Here is a 20,283-nt window from a genome sequence, read left to right as displayed (position 1 = left end):
GTCGGAAAATGCCTAATTTGGAATTGTTTTAAATAATATCTTCCGTTAAAATGTCACATTTAAGAGAGAAAATGGCCATAATTTATCATTATGCATTAATTAAGCAAACTGTCTGTGTTTCAAATGTTTATAGTTTTAGTCTTGTTTGAAAAAGTTGGAAAAAAAGAAAATATAATTAACTTTGGGAATTTTAGCCTTGAAATTGGGAAAAAACACACTATTTTCCATTGGGATTGTGGCCCTATTTCGGCCCCTAATTGGCTAGAAAAAAAACACTGCAGTATCAGTGTAATATTTAACCATGTACCACTGTTTTACATTATAAATGCAGTAAAAGTTTATACAATGTTAAAACTGCTTTACACTTTTTATGCGAGGGAATATGTTGTATATGGTCACTATAGAGGTTTTTCCATTTGATGACATAATATTGTGGGTGAAGTATATATTGACCAAATCTGTCATGTTGACCATAATGTTCCGTGCAACCTTTATTGTACAAAAAGTAGATTTGTTATAGCACCAAATGATAGTGAGAAGAGGTAAATATATAAAATATAAGATATATTAAGGCAAAAATCGTCATCTTGGCGCAAAAACTGTATGCATGTTTGTGCTTCTTTACTTAATGAGCCCACATTTGGCGCTGAGGTGACATTATAATCCAAAAAAAACTAATACCCCCTCATCGGTAACACTACTTATTTACGTTGCTTACAGTTAAGCATGATAAAAAATATTGAATAAAAATCTTGATAAAATTTATTGTACTTACCTTTTCCAAGTCTGAATAAACCATGCCACAGAAGACTGTAATCATTAGATGTAAATTGGTTTCTTCCGACATCCCTGCCTAAGTGCCTGTAGCGAACATGTCCCGATTAACATTTATTGCTAGCATGGTAGAATCCAAAAGGTTCTGCTGGGATATCAGAGTATTAAGTATAACGATAACTCACAACATGGTTTTGTTAAAGTCGGGGAAGGGGCCCAGGGCTGTGATTTGGGAAATTTTAAAAATAGCTCGGTATTTGGGCAAAGGGGTATAAAAAACCTGACGTCAATATTTTGGGAAACTGCATGATTTGAGAGAATTTTTCTGAGGGGAAGGGGCCTATTAACGGTCCCTTTTGTGAAGGGGAAAAACCTGCACAAAACATGTATATTCATTGTTTTATCCCACAAGTGTCTACATAGTATATGTAATTTGATAGGCTATAACTATCAAAATCATAATTATCTTTATATTAGATACTTAAAATAACTATACTGAGGTTTAGCTTGATATTTTATAAAGTCAGAAAGGCATGGCAGAGATGCGGTGGATCAACTGAAGGATCATCTGGGAAAAAAGCCACTATTTTCTTTTGAATAATATGCAACATAGTATAATAAATTCCCTTGTGTGTGGATTTCATCTCTACAATGTGTCTGGTAATATTAATTTCAGTCTCCAAAATTATTTTATACCTGTTGGTGAATATTGTTAAGGAAAATTGCGCCATATAAACTGGGTTAGTCCTTGTGGAGCATCAAACTCGTACAGGCATGGCTAACCCAAGCTTAGTCATCCCAGAACGTTTATCTCAGGCGTTAGTCATTCCAGAACATCTATCTCGGACAGGCGGGTTAGTCATTCTGGAACGTCTAACCCAAACGGGCAAGTTAGCCATTCTTGAATGCCTAACTTGGCAAAAGGATTAGTCATTCCAGACCGTCTAACTTAGACAGGCGAGTTAGTCATTCCGGAACGTCTAACTTAGTCATTTCTGAACGTCTAACTCAAAACAAGGATTAGTCATTCCAGAACGTCTAACTTAGTCATTCCTGAACGTCTAAACGTCTAACAACATGCAACGACGGATGCCCCATTAGCAATGCTCACTCCCGTGATTAAGACCGACAAAGTTATCTAAATTACCAGATGCGGAGAAGCGGTAAGTAAAGGACGACTTGGTATATCCTTAGAGCAATATTGATTCATGAAATTGAACTGTAAACACTAGGCAGTTGGTTTTGTTTCCAGTCAGCCCTCGACACTATAGGCAATAGCGAAGCGGTTTTACCACGGAATCATTGTTAGTTATTACGGAAGATAGGGGAGTAATCATATAAGAAATACCACAAAAGGCCTGAAGTCTAGATTTAATAATAAGTCCAGACTTAAATAATATACTGTTTTTAATGATATCTGAATTGTTACATTTATACGTTCGTTGGATACATGTATATTTGTGTATATTAACTGCATTATATTTGTTAACAATACATATGTGTGGGAAAGACAACTATTCTGGCTTGATTATATTCCTTATTGCAAACTATCTCCGTTTTTTTCAGTGTTCTTTTGAGATAACAGTTAACCAGTTAACTTTCAGAGAAAGATAAAATATATATTATCTGGTTCCAGTCTGTTAAAAGAACTGAACTGTAACTGCTGATTTCTTAGGTATAATAACAGATATTTGAGCACATATGCAAATGCTGAACCAGTGCAAAAAAGTCACAAACTAGTTCCGCCGTGAATGGCTCATCAGTGTGTTTTTTTTATTTTCGTAATGAGTATATATATATATATATATATATATATATATATATATATATATATATATATATATATATCTATATATATATATATATATATATATATATAAACTTTGTATAGTTCTCCATTACACAATGTAGATACACTTCGTATCTTATGTGTTCAGTTTTGCTGTTATATACCAACTTCATGAAAATTTACTGACAGTCGTTATAACTTATCCCTACAGAAAATACGAAACCAAAATTTAGCTATACAAACGAGGGCTTTCACACTAATACCCAAATAAAAATACAAATAAACTTCCTTTAGCTGCAATTAAATGATACGTTTATTTAAACTTCTTCTCAGATTAAAAACATTTCAGAAAAGCAAACAAACAAAAGAGCACATAAATAATCAAAGCCCTGAGAGGACTGTAGAGATAGCTGAACCGATATGCAAATTCCATCATTTTGCAATATTTCACAAAATGCTTCCAATTTTTGAACTCATTGAACTCAAAAGGTAACCCACATCCAGACCAAAGTCAGTAAAGGTTATAATCTTTGACTTGACCCTAGTCTAATAGGGAACCAATGTCTGTATGAAGTCTGATCATTAGTAAAAGCAGACGAAGGCTTTAAAGGTCGCTTTGACCTCAACACCAAAATCAATAGGGATTGTTTATGTCATTGGCAAGGTTCTAAGAAAATCAAACGGACTATACTGAAAGCAGGTCCGACAGGCAATCATTGCAGGATCTTCCAAAGTGAGAACCAAGAGAACATACAGAAAATGTTGAAATATTTATTTTCTAAACTGTGTAACATTTTTTTACAAATCATACAAACCTGTGTAAAACAAAGTTTTAAAGATCTTAAAAAACTATATAAAAAAGGACGGGATATGATATGAACCAAAAATGGCCACCACTAAATATGCATGTAAAACAACACCATTTCATTGGTAATTAACTATATTTTTCAAAATCCACGAAGATATAATATCCAGACGTCGGTAATGAACCAAAAATAATTGATTATTACATCTATCTAAGACTTACGCTGAAAAGATATTTGATCATTTAGAATGGGGGGTATAGAAAACTATTTTGCAATATATTTTAGTTTATATTGCTGAACCCTATAAATTGTATATCGTCACAATACAGAGTGATCCAACTTCTTGAAACGAATTTTTATTTTGTATTCTAAGACTGTAGACAGAATTATCGTGCAAAAACAAGGGAGATAACTCTTTCATGTAAGGACGACCGAAAACTCTTTTAAGAAATAAGATTTTTTTTTATTTTATACATCTACATAAGCTTATTCTCTAACTATTATGTCTGTTTCGATTAAATTCGTATCAAGAAAATTTCTAAAACTAAAATACGAAACTTTCATTTCATATGCGTCACCATAGCAACATGGAAACAGTTTTGCATTTTTTTTTATTTATAGTAATTTAGCGAGTTATTTCACATACTTGATGAAATAATAACTTTTAAAAAACATCTTTGCCTCTATATCTCCTTACATATTTAGTGTTTGTTTCTTTCGTATACGGAATGTTCTTCTTGTTGTGTGACATTCGTATAAAACAAAACCTTCGTGGCAGGACTTTGTCTTACAAGTTTCCATTTTTCATATTTTCGGTGATTTTTTATTTAAATATGTAATGAAATATTTTCATCAAGTAAGCTAAATATCATTAAATCCTTACCACATAACTAAAACACATACCCGCAGAAAAGTCGCCGGAACCGAATTAGATCGATATAATAACTATGGAAGCATATCTATGTAGTTTATTCAGCTTAATTTCTTGGATTAAATCAAAAACGTTTCCTTTGACAGGAAACTATAATATCGATATGAGAAGCACGAAATATACATTAGCATATGTAAAATCATTACGGAAGTAGTGACATGAAAGGCACGTGCATTTACCCGCCAAAATGCCCTTATATCTGTAACAAAAAAAGGCTTCCGATTTCCTGCAAAAGATTTTGGGTTATAGATGAAAGAAAATTTTCTCAAATATGTTATTTTCCAATTATAGTTGTCGCATTCATATCATATATTGCGTTTATATTAAAATCAGTTTACAAGACGACATGGGATATACCAAAGTAGTAACATTTTTATGCGCGCATGAAGACATTTGATTTTATTCTAATGGTATTTAACACTGAATTCATTAGAGCGGTAGGTATAAACTGATTACAAAATAACAATAGGTCATGGTTGCACAGTAAGAAACAGATGACCCGGCTTTCCTCTGGATTACCGCTTTTCCTTTCCTCGAATCGAAAGGCAATTTTAGCTTTCTAGACAGATTCGAGACGAAACGGCTGCAGCGATAAAGAACGGACAAAGTTGCTCAGTACGCACGTGTTAGTCTAAGAAACATTTGCGCACGTGCGCACGTAATAGCTAATAAGTGATCGCGATAGTAAGCCTCCGGCATCATGCCGAGTGATATGTGCACAGAAGTATTTTTATACTAATACGTGCGTAGATGTTTGATACTCATACGTGCGCACGTAACGTAATTCTTATTACGTGCGCAAGTAATAGATATCGTGTGCGCACGAAGTAACTAATACGTGCGCACGTTTTAGTATGACAAAAACATCCATGTACCCTCTGTGATACCTTAACTACATGTATATACATTCCTCAGTTTTTTTAAAAATCATTACTGTTATTGTAGAAAAGAGAGAGAAAAAACACAACACCTGTATATGTGCCTTCATTTCAAAAGCGTATTCATTAACCGTGCAGAGAGCCTAGCTATTCCGCGCCCGCCTCGAGTGCGGGGGTGGGGGTGGGGGTTGTTGGGTTCGATCTCCGGCACCGTCATACCAAAGACGTGAAAAATATCACCAGTAGCTACCTTGCTTGGATGCTTGTCATTAAAAGGTAAACTGGTTTCTCTGCTCCTACCCTGACGATGGATTCATCAGGAATGAAATGTCGGAATTGATTTATATAAGTTGTAGAACTTGCTTCACAAGCTCAATAAGGAGACCGCAGATTTACGGATCGCAGGGTCGTGAGTACGATCCCCGGGCGAGGCTTTTCTTCTCCGTGACGATTTGGTAAGGGGTATTGTGACTAAAATCATTCGTCCTCCATCTCAGAATCATGTTGGGAAGTTGAAAATTACTTGTAGGCTTTTACAGATACGGAATCCATGAACTCTGGTTAAGTTGACTGTCCGTTACTGTTGAAAAATGGCGTTAAAACGCAACAATCGACCTACAATAAATTATTACAAACAAATCTCGATAATAAGATGACGCGTCCTTTGATATTTTAGATATTCGTTAAACACAAAGATAGCTTAGCTATTGTTTTTAAAAATGGTTATTTAGGGATTTTATCTTTTATTTATAAAATAAAATATTTCACACCGGAAATGACATGTCAGTGACATTAATTGACTCAACATACGCTTATTTATGAAACTTCGTACGACGATGAAACGGAGTATTTTTAAATTGATGAGAAAATTCAAAAAGTTGTTGACTAACTATTTTTCATACGTCAAAAAAGAAAGAAGTATAAAAACACATGTTTATAACTTTATCACAGACATACAGTAAAAGAATAATTGACTAATTATAGAAATAACGCGGTTAAAGGGTTTAAAATATTTGAACTCGCAGCTAAAAATATAAAATCTAAATATGGTTTGCAACTCACCATCAAAGATGTTTATGATCAAAATAGTACTTTCTGTCGTTATTGACAGAAAAAAAGTTTTACGATATTTGTTGGGAATCGATCTCGCATATCACTGACACCAGGCGTAAAATTTCATTTCAGCCGCCGTGCGTACCGATTGCGTCACAGAGACAGCTACGTCATAATTTTTACATAAAAGAACTAGCTACATGTGTCTACTTATTGCGGTGCGCATGAGTTATCTTTCTTGTCTCTATAACATTTACGTAAACAATAACAATTAACTTTTTAAACAACTTTAATTACACTTTATTCTTTCTTTAAAAATGCCGCTTAAACAAAATCAACTTGAATCCCGAAATATAGTTCATGTAAAACATGTAGACTAGATCTACTTTATTGCATGACTGCGGATTTTCCTTTGAAGTTTTGTGTTTTCTAAATTCTGGTATCGCCACGGTTAGTCGTGCTCTAAATTCCGTTGCACACAGGTATCGCTCACAGTTTTCTCTGTCTGGGATGTAGAACAATACACACAAATTAGCAAGTGTTGCTGTGATAAGGTATGGAAATGACAAGCTATAATTTATTACTGTATTTCTGTAGTTTAGTTCTCTACATCTTGATTTAAAACTTGATTTTTTAAATAACATAAAAATATAGCTGCAAAAATGATTATGATATTCTATTCAGTTTAAAAATTCAAATTACGTTTCTGGCAAAGCTTTACAATATGCTCTAGGTGTTAATTTCATCGATACATGAAACGTTTGTTGATAAAATTAGCCACGTGGGGTTTGTTTACATTCACAATTTCTCCAGGGTTCATAACCTCGTTAGCGCCTTCAACACCCCCCACCCCTCCCGCAAATTCAAATTTTTAGCAGTTAGTTTAAATTATTTTTGAAACTCTATTTCACAACTGTTTGTTTTGAAAAACAATTACACCAATTGATAAAGAATGTTTCAATGTGTATTTATGCAATTTTCTATAACTTTTTATTCAGTAGTTTCTTTAAAATTTTGAAAAAGGGCTCTCTGATGTGAAGCATGCATAATTTATATAAAAACCTGCCCAGCGCCATCTTCTGGCTTTTATATGGCAGCTGGGGGTTTATTATGAAATGTTTCTAAGGGAGGCTCAAGAGGGGAAATATTTTTAAATATTTTAAATTTAAGATATTTAAAAAATGTGTTCAGTTTACTGTTTTTAATCATGCAATAAATCAGTTAGACAATACACACGCATGTGTTACCGGCGAGTATCATCATGCCTGGGAGAATCTCAGGGAACGTAATTTGATAGCAAACTCGCATACCAAAATTACGTTCCCTGAGATTCCCCGCGTATGATGATACCAGCCGGTAACACACTTGTATGTATTATCTAACTTATACGTAACTGATCATCAAAATGTATAGATCTACTTTCAGTTTCGTTTTTTGCAATAAACTCGGCTCCAAACATTTAATTTTCTTATAAAAACAACTTTTGGTTATCAGTTTCAAGTTCGTCGTGTGCAGTTTCCAATATATTTGGTAGAAATTATAATTTGTCTTGTAGACAAAACTGTTTGTTATGTACAGTTACTAGTTTGTCCGGTACATTTATTAGTTTGTGATGTCCATACATTAGTTTGTGTTATCCAATTAATAGTTCGTTATGTGCTTTTCCAAATATGTTCGGTACAAATCACAATTTGTTATGTAGATAATAAAAACAGTTTGTTATGTACATTTACTAGTTTGTCCGGTACATTTCTTAATTTGTGTTGTGCATTCGCCAGTTTGTGCTGTCCAATTAATTGCTTAAAAATATCCGTTTTCATGTTAAATTACACAACGTGTACCCTTACAATTTTTGTCTTTACAAGTGGATTCTCATACATACAACAAATATACTACTTATGTTCTTTTCGGCAATTATTTATTTTCGGAAATTTTTGAAAAGATAATTAATACATATCTGTTTATTAAAACATAACAAACTGCTTTGTCTACAAGACAAGTTATGATTTGTACCGAAAATATTTGGAAAAGCACATAACGAACTATTAATTGGACAGCACAAACTAGTAAATACACAACACAAACTAAGAAATGTACCGGACAAACTAGTTAATGTACACAACACACTGTTTTATCTACACAACAAATTATGATTAGTACCGAAAATATTAAGAAAAGCACATGACGAACTATCTATTGGACAGCACAAACTAATGTATGGACATCACAAACTAATAAATGTACCGGACAAACTAGTAACTGTACATAACAAATTGTTTAATCTACAAGACAAATTATAATTGGTACCGAATATATTGGAAAATGCACATGACGAACTATCCACAGTACAGCACAAACTAAGAAATGTACCTGACAAACTAGTAAATCTACATAAAAAACTGTTTTATCTACAAGAAAGATTATAATTTGTACCGAATATATTGGGAAATGCACATGATGAAGTAATATTCATCATGTCAAGACAGTCTAGGCTTTCCATAGCGGGGATTATACAATTCTATATGATCCTGTTCAAACTATCTATATTTAGATCGGGAAGTGCCGAATTTTTTATATCAAAAAATAGACTTGACTTTTTCATATCAAAAAATTGATTTCTTGATATCAAGAATTCGAATTTTTGATATCAAAAAATCATTTATTGATATCAAGAATTCGATTTCTTGATATCAAGAAATAACACGAATTCTTGATATCAAAAATTCTTTTCCTGGTATCAAAAATTCTATTTTTCAAAAAATGTGACTGACTTTTTTGATATCAAGAAATCGAATTTTTGATATCAAGAAATGACTTTTTGATATCAAAAAATGCTTATGAAATAGTAAAACGGCGCCCCATAAACATCGGGTATTTTAAATGGTCTGAGTCGTACAAATAACTTGGTTTTGAAGTTTTTTAAAGTCATACTTTTAACGATTACGATCTTCTTTTTTGGTTTAGACAGTTAAAATTTCAATTATGGAGTTTTCATATTCTAATTATTTAGGGGGCCATTTCGCATATCTTATCATATCTCATCCTTTTTAAAAATCATACAAACAAAGTGAGATTAAAAGTTCAGTATGTTGAAGGCCCGATGTTTTCTACATGTCAAGAAATCCAACTGATTCACTTAATAGTACTGTGTGCGCATTTGAAACTAATTGGGCCAGACTAACAGCATATCAACAAAATACCACGACAAACATCATATCAGTAATATAGGTAAAGGGCCCTAATGGCATTTTTAATTATGAGTTCCTATTTTATTTTTCAAATACTTCGTAAAAAATCTATATATCCATGATTTTCACATTATAAAGACTGGTGCTACCGACGACTTATAATTTTAGCGGATTAATATAGTTTTCCGTGTGTCATTCGCATTGGTCACATGACAAATATTTACCGCGTAATTAAAGTAGTCCAACGCAAAGACAAAGTCAATACATTTATAAAATTTACAAGTGTATCCGATCAAAACCACATTTTTTTATTTACAAATTAATTAGTGTTCACATTTATTGCATATCCATAATAAATTACATCAATCTGTTTGCTCTCATATCTTTCAATTCCTTGTAAATATTGAACTACTTTATGGCGCATGCATGGAGAAAGGTAGCGCTGAAACGGAACCATGTGTTCTTGGTCTTAGTCTACACGTTATGAATATTTACGTCGTAAAGTAGTACAACGCGTAGACAAAGTACTTTACAAGAACTTATAATCCCTGTCATATTTTTCATTTACAAATCGGAAGTGTTCACATTTATTGCATATGCTAAATAAATGGTATCGATCTGTTTACTCTCAGAGCCTTTATTTTCACAGAAGTACTGAACATTTTTTATAGCGTATTCTGAAATTCATAAATTGAACGAAAAGGTAGATAATATTGTGTCTCGGCTTGAGGGCAGAGCGAACGCGAGTGACATTACTCTGAACATTGTTATTCGGGACTTACCGGAATTGGAGAGGGAGAACACTGCTAAGAGAATGAACTAACTAATTAGAGACGGTCTAAAGTTGAAAGACATCAGCTTTGTTAGTGCCATACGGAAATCTGCTGGAGACAACAAACCTGGAGTTGTTGTCGCCACTTTCAAGTCACATAAGGACAAGAGGCGGGTGATGATGGAAAAAATAAAGTTGAAAGATAATCGTCTGTATGACAAGGTATATATTAACCATGACCTCTCTCCAGCGGAGTGTTTAATGACAAACAATTTTAGAATGGCTTTGAATGGCTTGAAACAGCATGGTTTGACCTTGAAAGGTAATCGAGTTGTGAGAAAGGATAGTTCTGGTGGTGACCGGTCGAGATGGAATGACAGGTCGGGCTCCCCTGTCCAGACTAGAAGGAATAATGGTAATCAGGCCAAATCGGGTTACACTGTTCAGTCTAGGTAGGGTAATGGAAATCGGAAAAAATCGGGCTCCCCTGTTCAGTCCAGGAGGGGTAGCAGGAATCAGGACAGGTGGGGCTCCCCTGTTCATAACAGTGATAACGGTTTCAGAAACCGTAGCGATAACATACATAGTTATAGATCTAGTTATGACCATGAGTGGGAAGAAGTGCGTGGAAATTCAGGGAGAGGAGGGAATAGACAGCGGGGTCGTGGTATAAGACGTGGTCGGGGTAACCAGGATAAAAATTCTCGATGGCAAAATGGTCGCTTTTAATTATTGTTATTATTATTATTATACCAGATTTATATAGCGCCCTTTTCATGATCAATTTCACGTTCAAAGGCGCTTTACATAGTTCAAATGCAGCCACACAGGGCGCATAATTCATCCTCTACTAGTACAGACACAGAGCGATCTGACCAGAGGGACAGAGTGAGACAAAGCCCCCACGACAGAGAGATCAGAAATCGGATACAGGCTTGTCCGGCTAACTTAGCCTAGCTCGTTGCGAATAGACAGCCTGGTTCTTTAACGTGCCCAGTGTATAGCACTGATACACGCAATGATTGCCTGGGTTCCTGACCAGTACACCTCTAGTTGGGTGGGAAACACTGAAAAGCGTTTCTGAAAATTCCCGAGTAGCTGCCGGGGATCGAACCCCCGACCTCAGGATTGGAAGGCCAGTGTGCAAACCACGGAGCTATCCGTCCACCAATTACACACTGGGTTTTGGAATGTGCGTGGTTGGAGTAATAATACTGACTCTGACAATTTTATTTTACGTTCATCTATTGTATCTTACTATAATTTTGATATTATTGGTGTTGAAACACACCTTTTAAATAATGATGTTTTAGACCTTGATGGTTATAAATAGTTTGGTTTCAACCGTGCAAAGATTCATAAAAATGCTAAATGTGGATCCGGTGGGGTGGGTTTCCTTATAAAAAGTAATATTGTTAACATTTTTGATATTTCAATTATTGAAAATAGTTTTGAGGGAATTTTATGGTTAAAAATGAAAAATAGATTTTCTGATTTTTCATTATTTCCGTGTTTGTTACCTACCACCAGAAAATTCATCAAGAGCGGCATGTTGTTGATTTCCAGAGTAATGCATATGGAGAAATGTTTATAGATTTTCTTATTAATACAAACATGCGTTTATTAAATGGTCGCAATGGAAATAACCAAAATAATGATTTTACTTCAATATCTAGTAAAGGGTGCGCAGTAGTAGATTACTGTATTGTTCAACAAGATGCTTTAACAGTAGGAAAGTTTTTGATAGAGAAGTGCAAAGAGCAAAGCGTTTTTACTGGTATTCTCTACAAGATAAGTTATTACAAGAATGTAGTGTTGGCAATAACGCTTTTCGAAACTCTGTTGGTAAGATTGGAGTTTGTTTCTCAAAGAGTCGGAAAATACCGTTCGAAGTTGTTTTACCTAATGGTCAAGTCTCTTCTGAAGTATATGACGTTTTGAATAAATGGAAGTCGGATTTTAGCTCACTTTTCGAAAATAATCATGTGTCAGATGATACAAATGTTTTAAATCCTGAAAAATGTAATAGTGAAGGCAATGACTTAAGCTCTAATAACTATATTTCTATTTTAGAAGTTAAGAAAGCTGTGCCTGTAGAGGTTTTGAAAAGTGAGGCAGCTGTGTACTTTTTGCATGTTTTGCTTAATGTGTGTTTTGACTCTGGGACAGTCCCGAGTCTTTGGGGTAAAAGTATTATCAACCCTATTCCGAAGTCTGCCACAGCTGATCCACGAGACCCGCTCTCTTATAAGGGTATTGCCCTTGCATCATCTATGTACAAACTATATTGTTCAGTTTTAAATGATCGTCTTAGTAAATGAGTTGAAAACATCAATGTATTGCAAGACGAACGAAATGGTTTCAGGAAAAAACGAAGTACTCTAGACCATATTTCCTCGTTGTGTCGTATAATTGAGACTAGAAATAAAATAAATGTAAACTGACAACATTTGCGGCTTTTATTGATTTTAAGAAGGCGTATGATTTCATTAACAGGGATAAACTTTGGTTACGTTTACATAATATTGGCATAATTGGAAAGATGTGTGTTGCAATTAAATCACTGTATTCACATATATCTGCTTCCGTCCGTGTAAATCAGATTAGTACTGAGTGGTTTGATGTAAAAACCGGCTTACGTCAGGGTTGTGTGTTGTCACCAATACTTTTTAACCTCTATATTAAAGAGTTAACAGTGTACTTGAAGTCCTTTGATATAGGAATTGATGTAGGTGGTGAAAAAGTTTGTATTCTGCTTTACGCAGATGATATAGTTTTGTTATCTAGCAACCCTAATGATTTACAGTTACTGTTAAATGCACTCTCTTCATGGTGCGATGCCAATGATATGACTGTTAATTGTAGTAAGAGTAATGTTGTTCATTTTAGACAGCCGTCTATGGCTAGAACTGAATTTGTTTTTAAAATTGGTAATGAGATATGCCATGTGGTTGACCGTTATAAATATTTGGGTTTGGTACTGAGTGAACATTTAGATTTTAACATAACTGCTAAAGTTGTAGCGCAAAGTGCAAGTCGTGCACTTGGTCTTGTTATCGCAAAATGTAAAACAGTTGGTGGTGTCACATATGATGTTTATACAAAATGATATGACTCTATTGTATGGCCATTAATTAGTTATGGTGCCCCTATTTGGGGTTGTAAATCATTTTCATGTATTTATGCGGTACAAAATCGGGCCATGCGCTTTTACTTGGGTGTCGGTAAATATACTCCTGTAGCAGCTTTGTCGGGTGTAATGGCTTGGCAGCCACTATTTATTAGACAATGGAAGTCTGTTATGTTATTTTGGGCCAGACTGTGTAATACGAGTGCCTGTCGTCTAAATAAACGCATTTCTGCTCAGAAAGCTAATCATAATTGCAGAAATCGGTTATTCCATGTTAAATGTAAATTGGATAATTGTAATTTGTCACAATACAATGATATATCTTTGCATGTACCTAAGAACTTTCATGTTGATGCTGTTGTTAAACTATTAATGGAAAATTATATACTAGAATGGCAACAGTGTATCAATAGCCAGGTTGGTAGTTCAGGTGTTGGTAGAAATCAGTTAAGAACCTACTGTACCTTTAAAAGTCAGTTCTGTGTAGAACCTTACTGTCGTATGATATTACCGCCATTACACCGATCTGCTTTTAGCAAGTTCAGTTGTGGGGTAGCACCAATTAGGGTTGAAACTGGCAGATATGAAAAGTTAAAGCCTCATGAGCGTACGTGCCCTTTTTGTAAAAAGATTGAAACAGAATCACATGTTATATTAAAATGTGCTTTGTATGATGATATAAGATCAGAGTTATTTGATAGAAATGTTGAAATAGAGCCAAATTTCCATAATATGTCAGAGTTAGAGCAGTTGAAAATTTTATTTTCATGTTCCCCATTGATTAGGATTTGTGCCAAAACCTGTTGTAATATTTTTAAAAGGCGTAATTCTTTTATCTGTAAATAACTATGGCTGTATAGGTCGACCATATTTTTTGAGCCGTGACTAATTTATGTAGGACAGTTGATTTGCCAAAAAAGGGTAGGAACATATATGTAATACATAGTAAAACGGTATAAGTTATCGATGAATGTAAATGAATGCATGGCCCAAAGGACATGGCGTTGGTTTAAGAAACTTGCTTTTCGAGGTTCGAGCCTTGGTAAGTTCACATTTTTTATTTTTTTCAATAAACACTGCACGAGAAAATTGTGCAGTTTATTGAATCGATTAGTTAATGATGTGTTAGCTAGTCAAAAATACTTCCCTGTTAGTCTTAGTTAAAGTGTAATGGCTTCAACACGTAGCAAAATGTATTAAAAATATAGAAACAACAAGGAAAAATGTCAAACATTATAATTAAAATAATAATTTTTTTTTAAAAAGAGTCTTCAAAGATTCTTGACTAAAACAAAATAAGAATAAGGCCGTTATCTGGGCTTGAACTCGTACCTTACGGTTTGTAATCATACGCTTTACCAATTTCGCCAGCGATATAATCAAGTTCATAGAAAACAAACTTATTCTATAGAGATTTTTCAGCCAGGTATAGACCGAATACAGATATAACCCAATTGAAAAGGTGTATCATTCCGTCACGGTTCACACACGCGGTCGAACTATAATTTTAAATTAGCTCAAAATATTTACCTATTCCTGTCAATCAGTTCACCCGTGATCTGATCAAGGTGATATTATATTTCTAACGAGAGGTTGGTATTGATCAGTTTATAACAGATCTGATCCGTTTTAATATTTGATTTTTTAAATCCATTTTTTTTGTTAAAGTTTTTTGATAAAGTCAAATGTTTCTGTTGCTATCAAAGCTATTGACTGGAAACTTAAAATACTTATTTACTATTAAAGTCTACACCAGGAGAGACAATCCCCATAACGCTGAATTGAAGTTTGACATAATTAGGCCACTTTTTAACTTAGAATTTTTGGTTAATTTTTTTGATTAAGTCAAATATCTCTATTACCATCAAAGCTTTTGGGTTTAAATTTAAAATAGTTATTAAATGTCAGAGTCTACACCAGGAGAAGCATTCCCCATTGCTGTGATTTGAATTTTGACAGAGTTTGGCCCCTTTTTAACTTGGAATTATTTGGTTAAAGTTTTTGATAAGGAAAACTATCTGGTTTACTTATAAAGCTTTTGACTTTAAACTTAAAATAGTTATTTACTATTAAAGTCTATGCCAGGAGTAACAGTCCCCATAAATCTGATTTGAATTTTGACAGAGTCATGCCCATTTTTAACTTAGATTTTGTTTTGGTTAAACTTTCTGATGAAGTCAAAATATCTCTATTACTTTCAAAGCTTTTGACTTGAAACTTAAAAATAGGTGTTTACTGTTAAATTCTAGTCCAGGATAAACAATACCCTTAACTCTGATTTGAATTGTTTCACAGCTAGGTCCCTCTTTAGCTTAGAATTTTTTGGTTAAAGTTTTATAAGTTATTTACTGGCAAAGCTCTAATTCAGAGTCAAGTACTGAGAAAGGTCGAGAGCGCTGTGTTACGGACAGCTCTTGTTAAACGTGCATTTATTATTTTAATGTATCTATAACTATGTGTTATGTGTAAATTTTCTGTGATAGTCTCTTATAGTTCAAATTTGAAGGTCATGTACTAGTTTTATCTTTGTATTGAAACGAAATTTTATACTGTGATATTGTACATGAATGAGACGTAAAAAAAGAAATAAAAGAATTTATGTTCTCTTGAGAAATAAATTTATGTTATTTCTCAGTAGGCACGCAAGAGCTATAATTTCTGCTTCTGTTATTTCAATCCAGTCCATATAATATAACGTGCCTCGATTAATCAATTTCACGCACGAGCAGTTCACGGGTGTGGTCATTTTGGCAATTTCATATTTCAAACCGGTTCATTCCTTCACAAACAAGTCGACACTTCGTGTACAAAAATATGTTCATCACATGTTTGAAGAGCTAGCGTTTTACAGTAATGTTGCCACTGTGACATTAAGGATGCAAGCAAAATGCAGATATGTTTTTAAACAAACTTTGTCTTTTCAGTTTATTACATATTTCATTAAATTAAAGATGAATGAATAGATATAATTATTGTTCGCTAAAGCTCATGAATAATTTTAAATACTAGTTTATGTGTTATTTATGTCGAACAATCATTGGTTATTTACGATATCAAAAACTGGGTTCTTTGCGAGGGAAACCCCCGTTACTATTGAAAAGTAGCAACATTCACCATTCTTTGTTTGTTACCATTTTGTTGAGACACTGTGTTTTCAGATATTGGCTGACGGTTTTACATTTGTCATGTCCTAGATTTGACACGTTGCAAAATTCTAATAATTTAGGATGAAAACACAAATTTTCAGATTGCCTGAACGACTACACTAAGTGAATAAATGAAATGTCTTTGACCATTTGAGGACCGAAGGTCTCAATGCGTGCATATTTTATAACAGCATTATCAACAACATCTTATTTGTTTCACTACTGACTTAGATACACACTCTGTTACAAATGAAATGCAAAAATGAAAAAATGATTGAAAAATCGAGATATCATTTTCGATAATGAATTAATGAATCTTTCTATGGTTGTTGCTACTACTCAGATGAATGCTTTGAAAGCGTGACAATTTATCATGCTGTCCATTATGGTCATGTTGCTGTTGTTGCAGATAATAATAATACAAAGTATACTAGAACGGATTTAGTAGATTTATGTACAAAAATGGATGATGTTGATGAACACGACTGTTGGTCAAGACGATTCTTATGATGATGTTGGAATGGACGATTTTGATGATAATCACAATGATTATCATTTTTATTACTGACGTTGTTATTTAAGAAATATAATATTGTTGTTATTTACTAATTATTCTATTTCATCATTTTGATGGTATCCTCATGATGATGATGGTGATGACAACGATGAGCTATTAATCATACTTTTAAACGCAAAAGTAAAATATGGAGATAATGATGATAATGATGATGGTGGTGGTGGTTATGTTGATGATAATTAGACTATGCATTTTACTGTACATTGGTTGATAATTACAGCAATACTATGTTGACCTTCCGAAACGGTAAATGGTTTAAAAATTGATCATGCATTAAGTATAAGATTGTGTCACACTTTGTTCAGTATATAGCAGTGCAATCTTTTGTTATCCCCCGACGAAAGTCGGAGGGATATAGTTTTGGCGTTGTCCGTCCGTCCGTCCTTCCGTCCGTCTTTCCGTCCGTCCGTCCGTCCGTCCGTCTGGAGCCATATCTAGGAAATGGTTGGGAATATTTATTTAAAACTTCATATACATGTTCACCACTATGAGTTCTTGCGGCCCGTCAAGTTTCATTCAGATTGCCCAAGTAACACCAGAGTTATGGCCCTTAGAAGTTTCTAGTGTTAACTATATAGGGTACTATAAATATGGCAATTTCTGCATCATAACTTTTGATATATTACACCTAGAACTATGAAACTTAAACAGAATTTAGATCACCATAATGTGGTTGTGTACACACAATTTCTTTTGGATTTATTTGTAAATTTAGAGTTATTGCCCTTTAATTGTATAAAAATCCACATATTTGTACATAACAAACTTACCATTTGGTAGAATTTCATTAAATTTCTTTCATTCTTTTCCATGAACATTTATTGTAAACATGTGAAGTTGTGTTCCCACACCTGGTCACCCCCTTACCTTGATCACCCCCCCCCCCCCCCCCCCCCCCCCCCCCCAAAAAAAAAAAATAAAAAAAATAAAATTCATTATTTTACATTTTTTCAGACAAACTTCATAAACATGTTCACCACTATGAGGTTATGGGGCCCATCAAGTTTCAGACAGATTGCCCAAGTAACACCAGAGTTATGGCCCTTAGAAGTTTCTAGTGTTAACTATAATATAGGGTAACTATAGATCTATAGATATGGCAATTTCTGCATCATAACTTTTGATATATTTGACCTTGAACTATGAAACTTTAATAGAATTTAGAGCACTATAATGTGGTTGTGCACACATAATTTTGTACGGATTTCTTTTGTAACTTCAGAGTTATTGCCCTTTAATTGTCTAAAAATCCACATATTTGTACATAACAAACTTACCATTTGGCAGAATTTCATTAAATTTCTTTCATTCTTTTCTGTGAACATTTATTATAAACATGTGAAGTTACGCACCCACACCTCGTCACCTACTTGCCTTGGTCCTCTCCCTCCCCATCCCAACCCCCCTCCCCCCCACCCTCCCAAAAAAAAATTTTTTTTTTTTCATTTAAGTTTAGATTTTTTTCAAACCTTCCATGATTATTTATCAACATGCAAGTTGTACCATTTCCCCACCTCACTCCTCCATACAGTCATGCCCACCACTGATCATGCATCCTCTGCCCCCCCCCCCCCACCCCCCACAAAAAAAAAATCCACATATTTGTACATAACAAACTTACCATTCGGCAGAATTTCATTAAATTTCTTTCATTCTTTTCTGTGAACATTTATTACAAACATGTGAAGTTGCGCACCTACACCTCGTCACCCACTTGCCTTGGTCACACCCCATCCCCCTCCCAACCCCGCTTCCCCCCAAAAAAAACAAATAATAATTTTTTTTTTTCATTTCTTATTTTAGATTTTTTTTCAAACCTTCCATGATTATTTATCAACATGCAAGTTCCCCCACCTCACTCCTCCATACAGTCATGCCCACCACTAATCATGTATCGTCTTTGATCCCTTTTGTTCTACAATCAAAAATCGGTTTGTGACCAAATTATTTATGTTAACGCTTGTTATTAAAGCTATTTTGCTGTGGTTGTTGTAAAAGCGGATGATAAAATTTAAGTGTTATTGAAACGTTGTTTTTGGTCCGTTTTGTTCAACCATATATGATACAGACTATACATTGGTTTATGTCCGTAATATCTATGTTAACGCTTGTTATTAAACTGTTTTGCTGTGGCTTTTGTAAAATCGGATTTTCTGCGGAGGTTAAATTGATCGAACCGAATTAAACGGCATATGTCATACAAATTTTGCTTTCGAATTGCGACTCTGACTGTGTTTTCTGTGCTAGATTCTTCCTGTGCATGCATGTATTACGTAAGAAAATATTCCGTATTATACTGCTAGTTGCTAAATCGTGCATGAATTGCAATAACATTGATTCTTGGGTATGCATCAGTACAATATCTTACTGCCGCCATCTAGTTAATAATTTTCGTCCACAATGCCAAAACTAGGGCTGTGCGCTTTGTGACATTATTGTTGTAACGAAATCATTCATCAATAACTAATAACTGTATAGTATTTCTCTTCTTTAAATATTTGATTGCGTGACGTTTAACCCAACAAAATAAATATATAAGTTTGATATTTGATTTACTTTTTAGCTCGACTATTCATAGAATAGTAGAACTATTGGACTCGCCCATGCGTCGGCGTCTGCGTCCGCGTCCGCGTCCCGATTTGGTTAAGTTTTTGTATGTAAGCTGGTATCTCAGCAACCACTTGTGGGAATGGATTGAAACTTCACACACTTATTCACTGTGATAAACTGACTTACATTGCACAGGTTCCATAACTCTGTTTTGCTTTTTTACAAAATTATGCCCCTTTTTTGACTTAGAAATTTTTGGTTAAGGTTTTGTATGTAAGCTGGTATCTCAGTAACCGCTTGTGGGAATGGATTGAAACTTCACACACTTATTTACTGTGATAAACTGACTTACATTGCACAGGTTCAATAACTCTATTTTGCTTTTTTACAAAATTATGCCCCTTTTTCGACTTAGAATTTTTTGGTTAAGGTTTTGTATGTAAGCTGGTATCTCAGTACTCACTAATGGGAATGGATTGAAACTTCACACACTTGTTCACTGTCATGATCTGACATGCACAAAGCAGGTCCCATAACTTTATTTTGCTTTTTTACAAAATTATGCCCCTTTTTCAACATAGAAATTTTTGGTTAAGTTTTTGTATGTAAGCTGGTATCTCAGTATCCACTAATGAGAAAGGATTGAAACTTCACATACTAGTTCACTGTCATGATATGACATGCAGTGC

The 20,283-nt window shown here is 34.2% G+C and overlaps 1 protein-coding gene across 1 annotated transcript in view; it reads left to right on the top strand.

The window, feature by feature from the left end:
* The first annotated feature begins 1,548 nt into the window (after positions 1-1,548).
* LOC128554135 (heat shock 70 kDa protein 12A-like) overlaps positions 1,549-20,283 on the top strand; it is a 35,372-nt gene continuing 16,637 nt past the window's right edge. The window contains exons 1-4 of the mRNA XM_053535382.1: positions 1,549-1,628; positions 10,251-10,606; positions 12,265-12,444; positions 12,879-13,055. Of these exons, the coding sequence (XP_053391357.1) occupies positions 1,549-1,628; positions 10,251-10,606; positions 12,265-12,444; positions 12,879-13,055 (793 nt within the window). The remainder of the gene's footprint in view (positions 1,629-10,250; positions 10,607-12,264; positions 12,445-12,878; positions 13,056-20,283) is intronic.

This window comes from Mercenaria mercenaria, unplaced genomic scaffold (genome assembly GCF_021730395.1).
Source record: "Mercenaria mercenaria strain notata unplaced genomic scaffold, MADL_Memer_1 contig_4742, whole genome shotgun sequence".
Lineage (NCBI taxonomy): Eukaryota > Metazoa > Mollusca > Bivalvia > Venerida > Veneridae > Mercenaria > Mercenaria mercenaria.
Note: the sequence above shows the minus strand (reverse complement) of the source record. Positions and strands in the feature narration are given on the sequence as shown.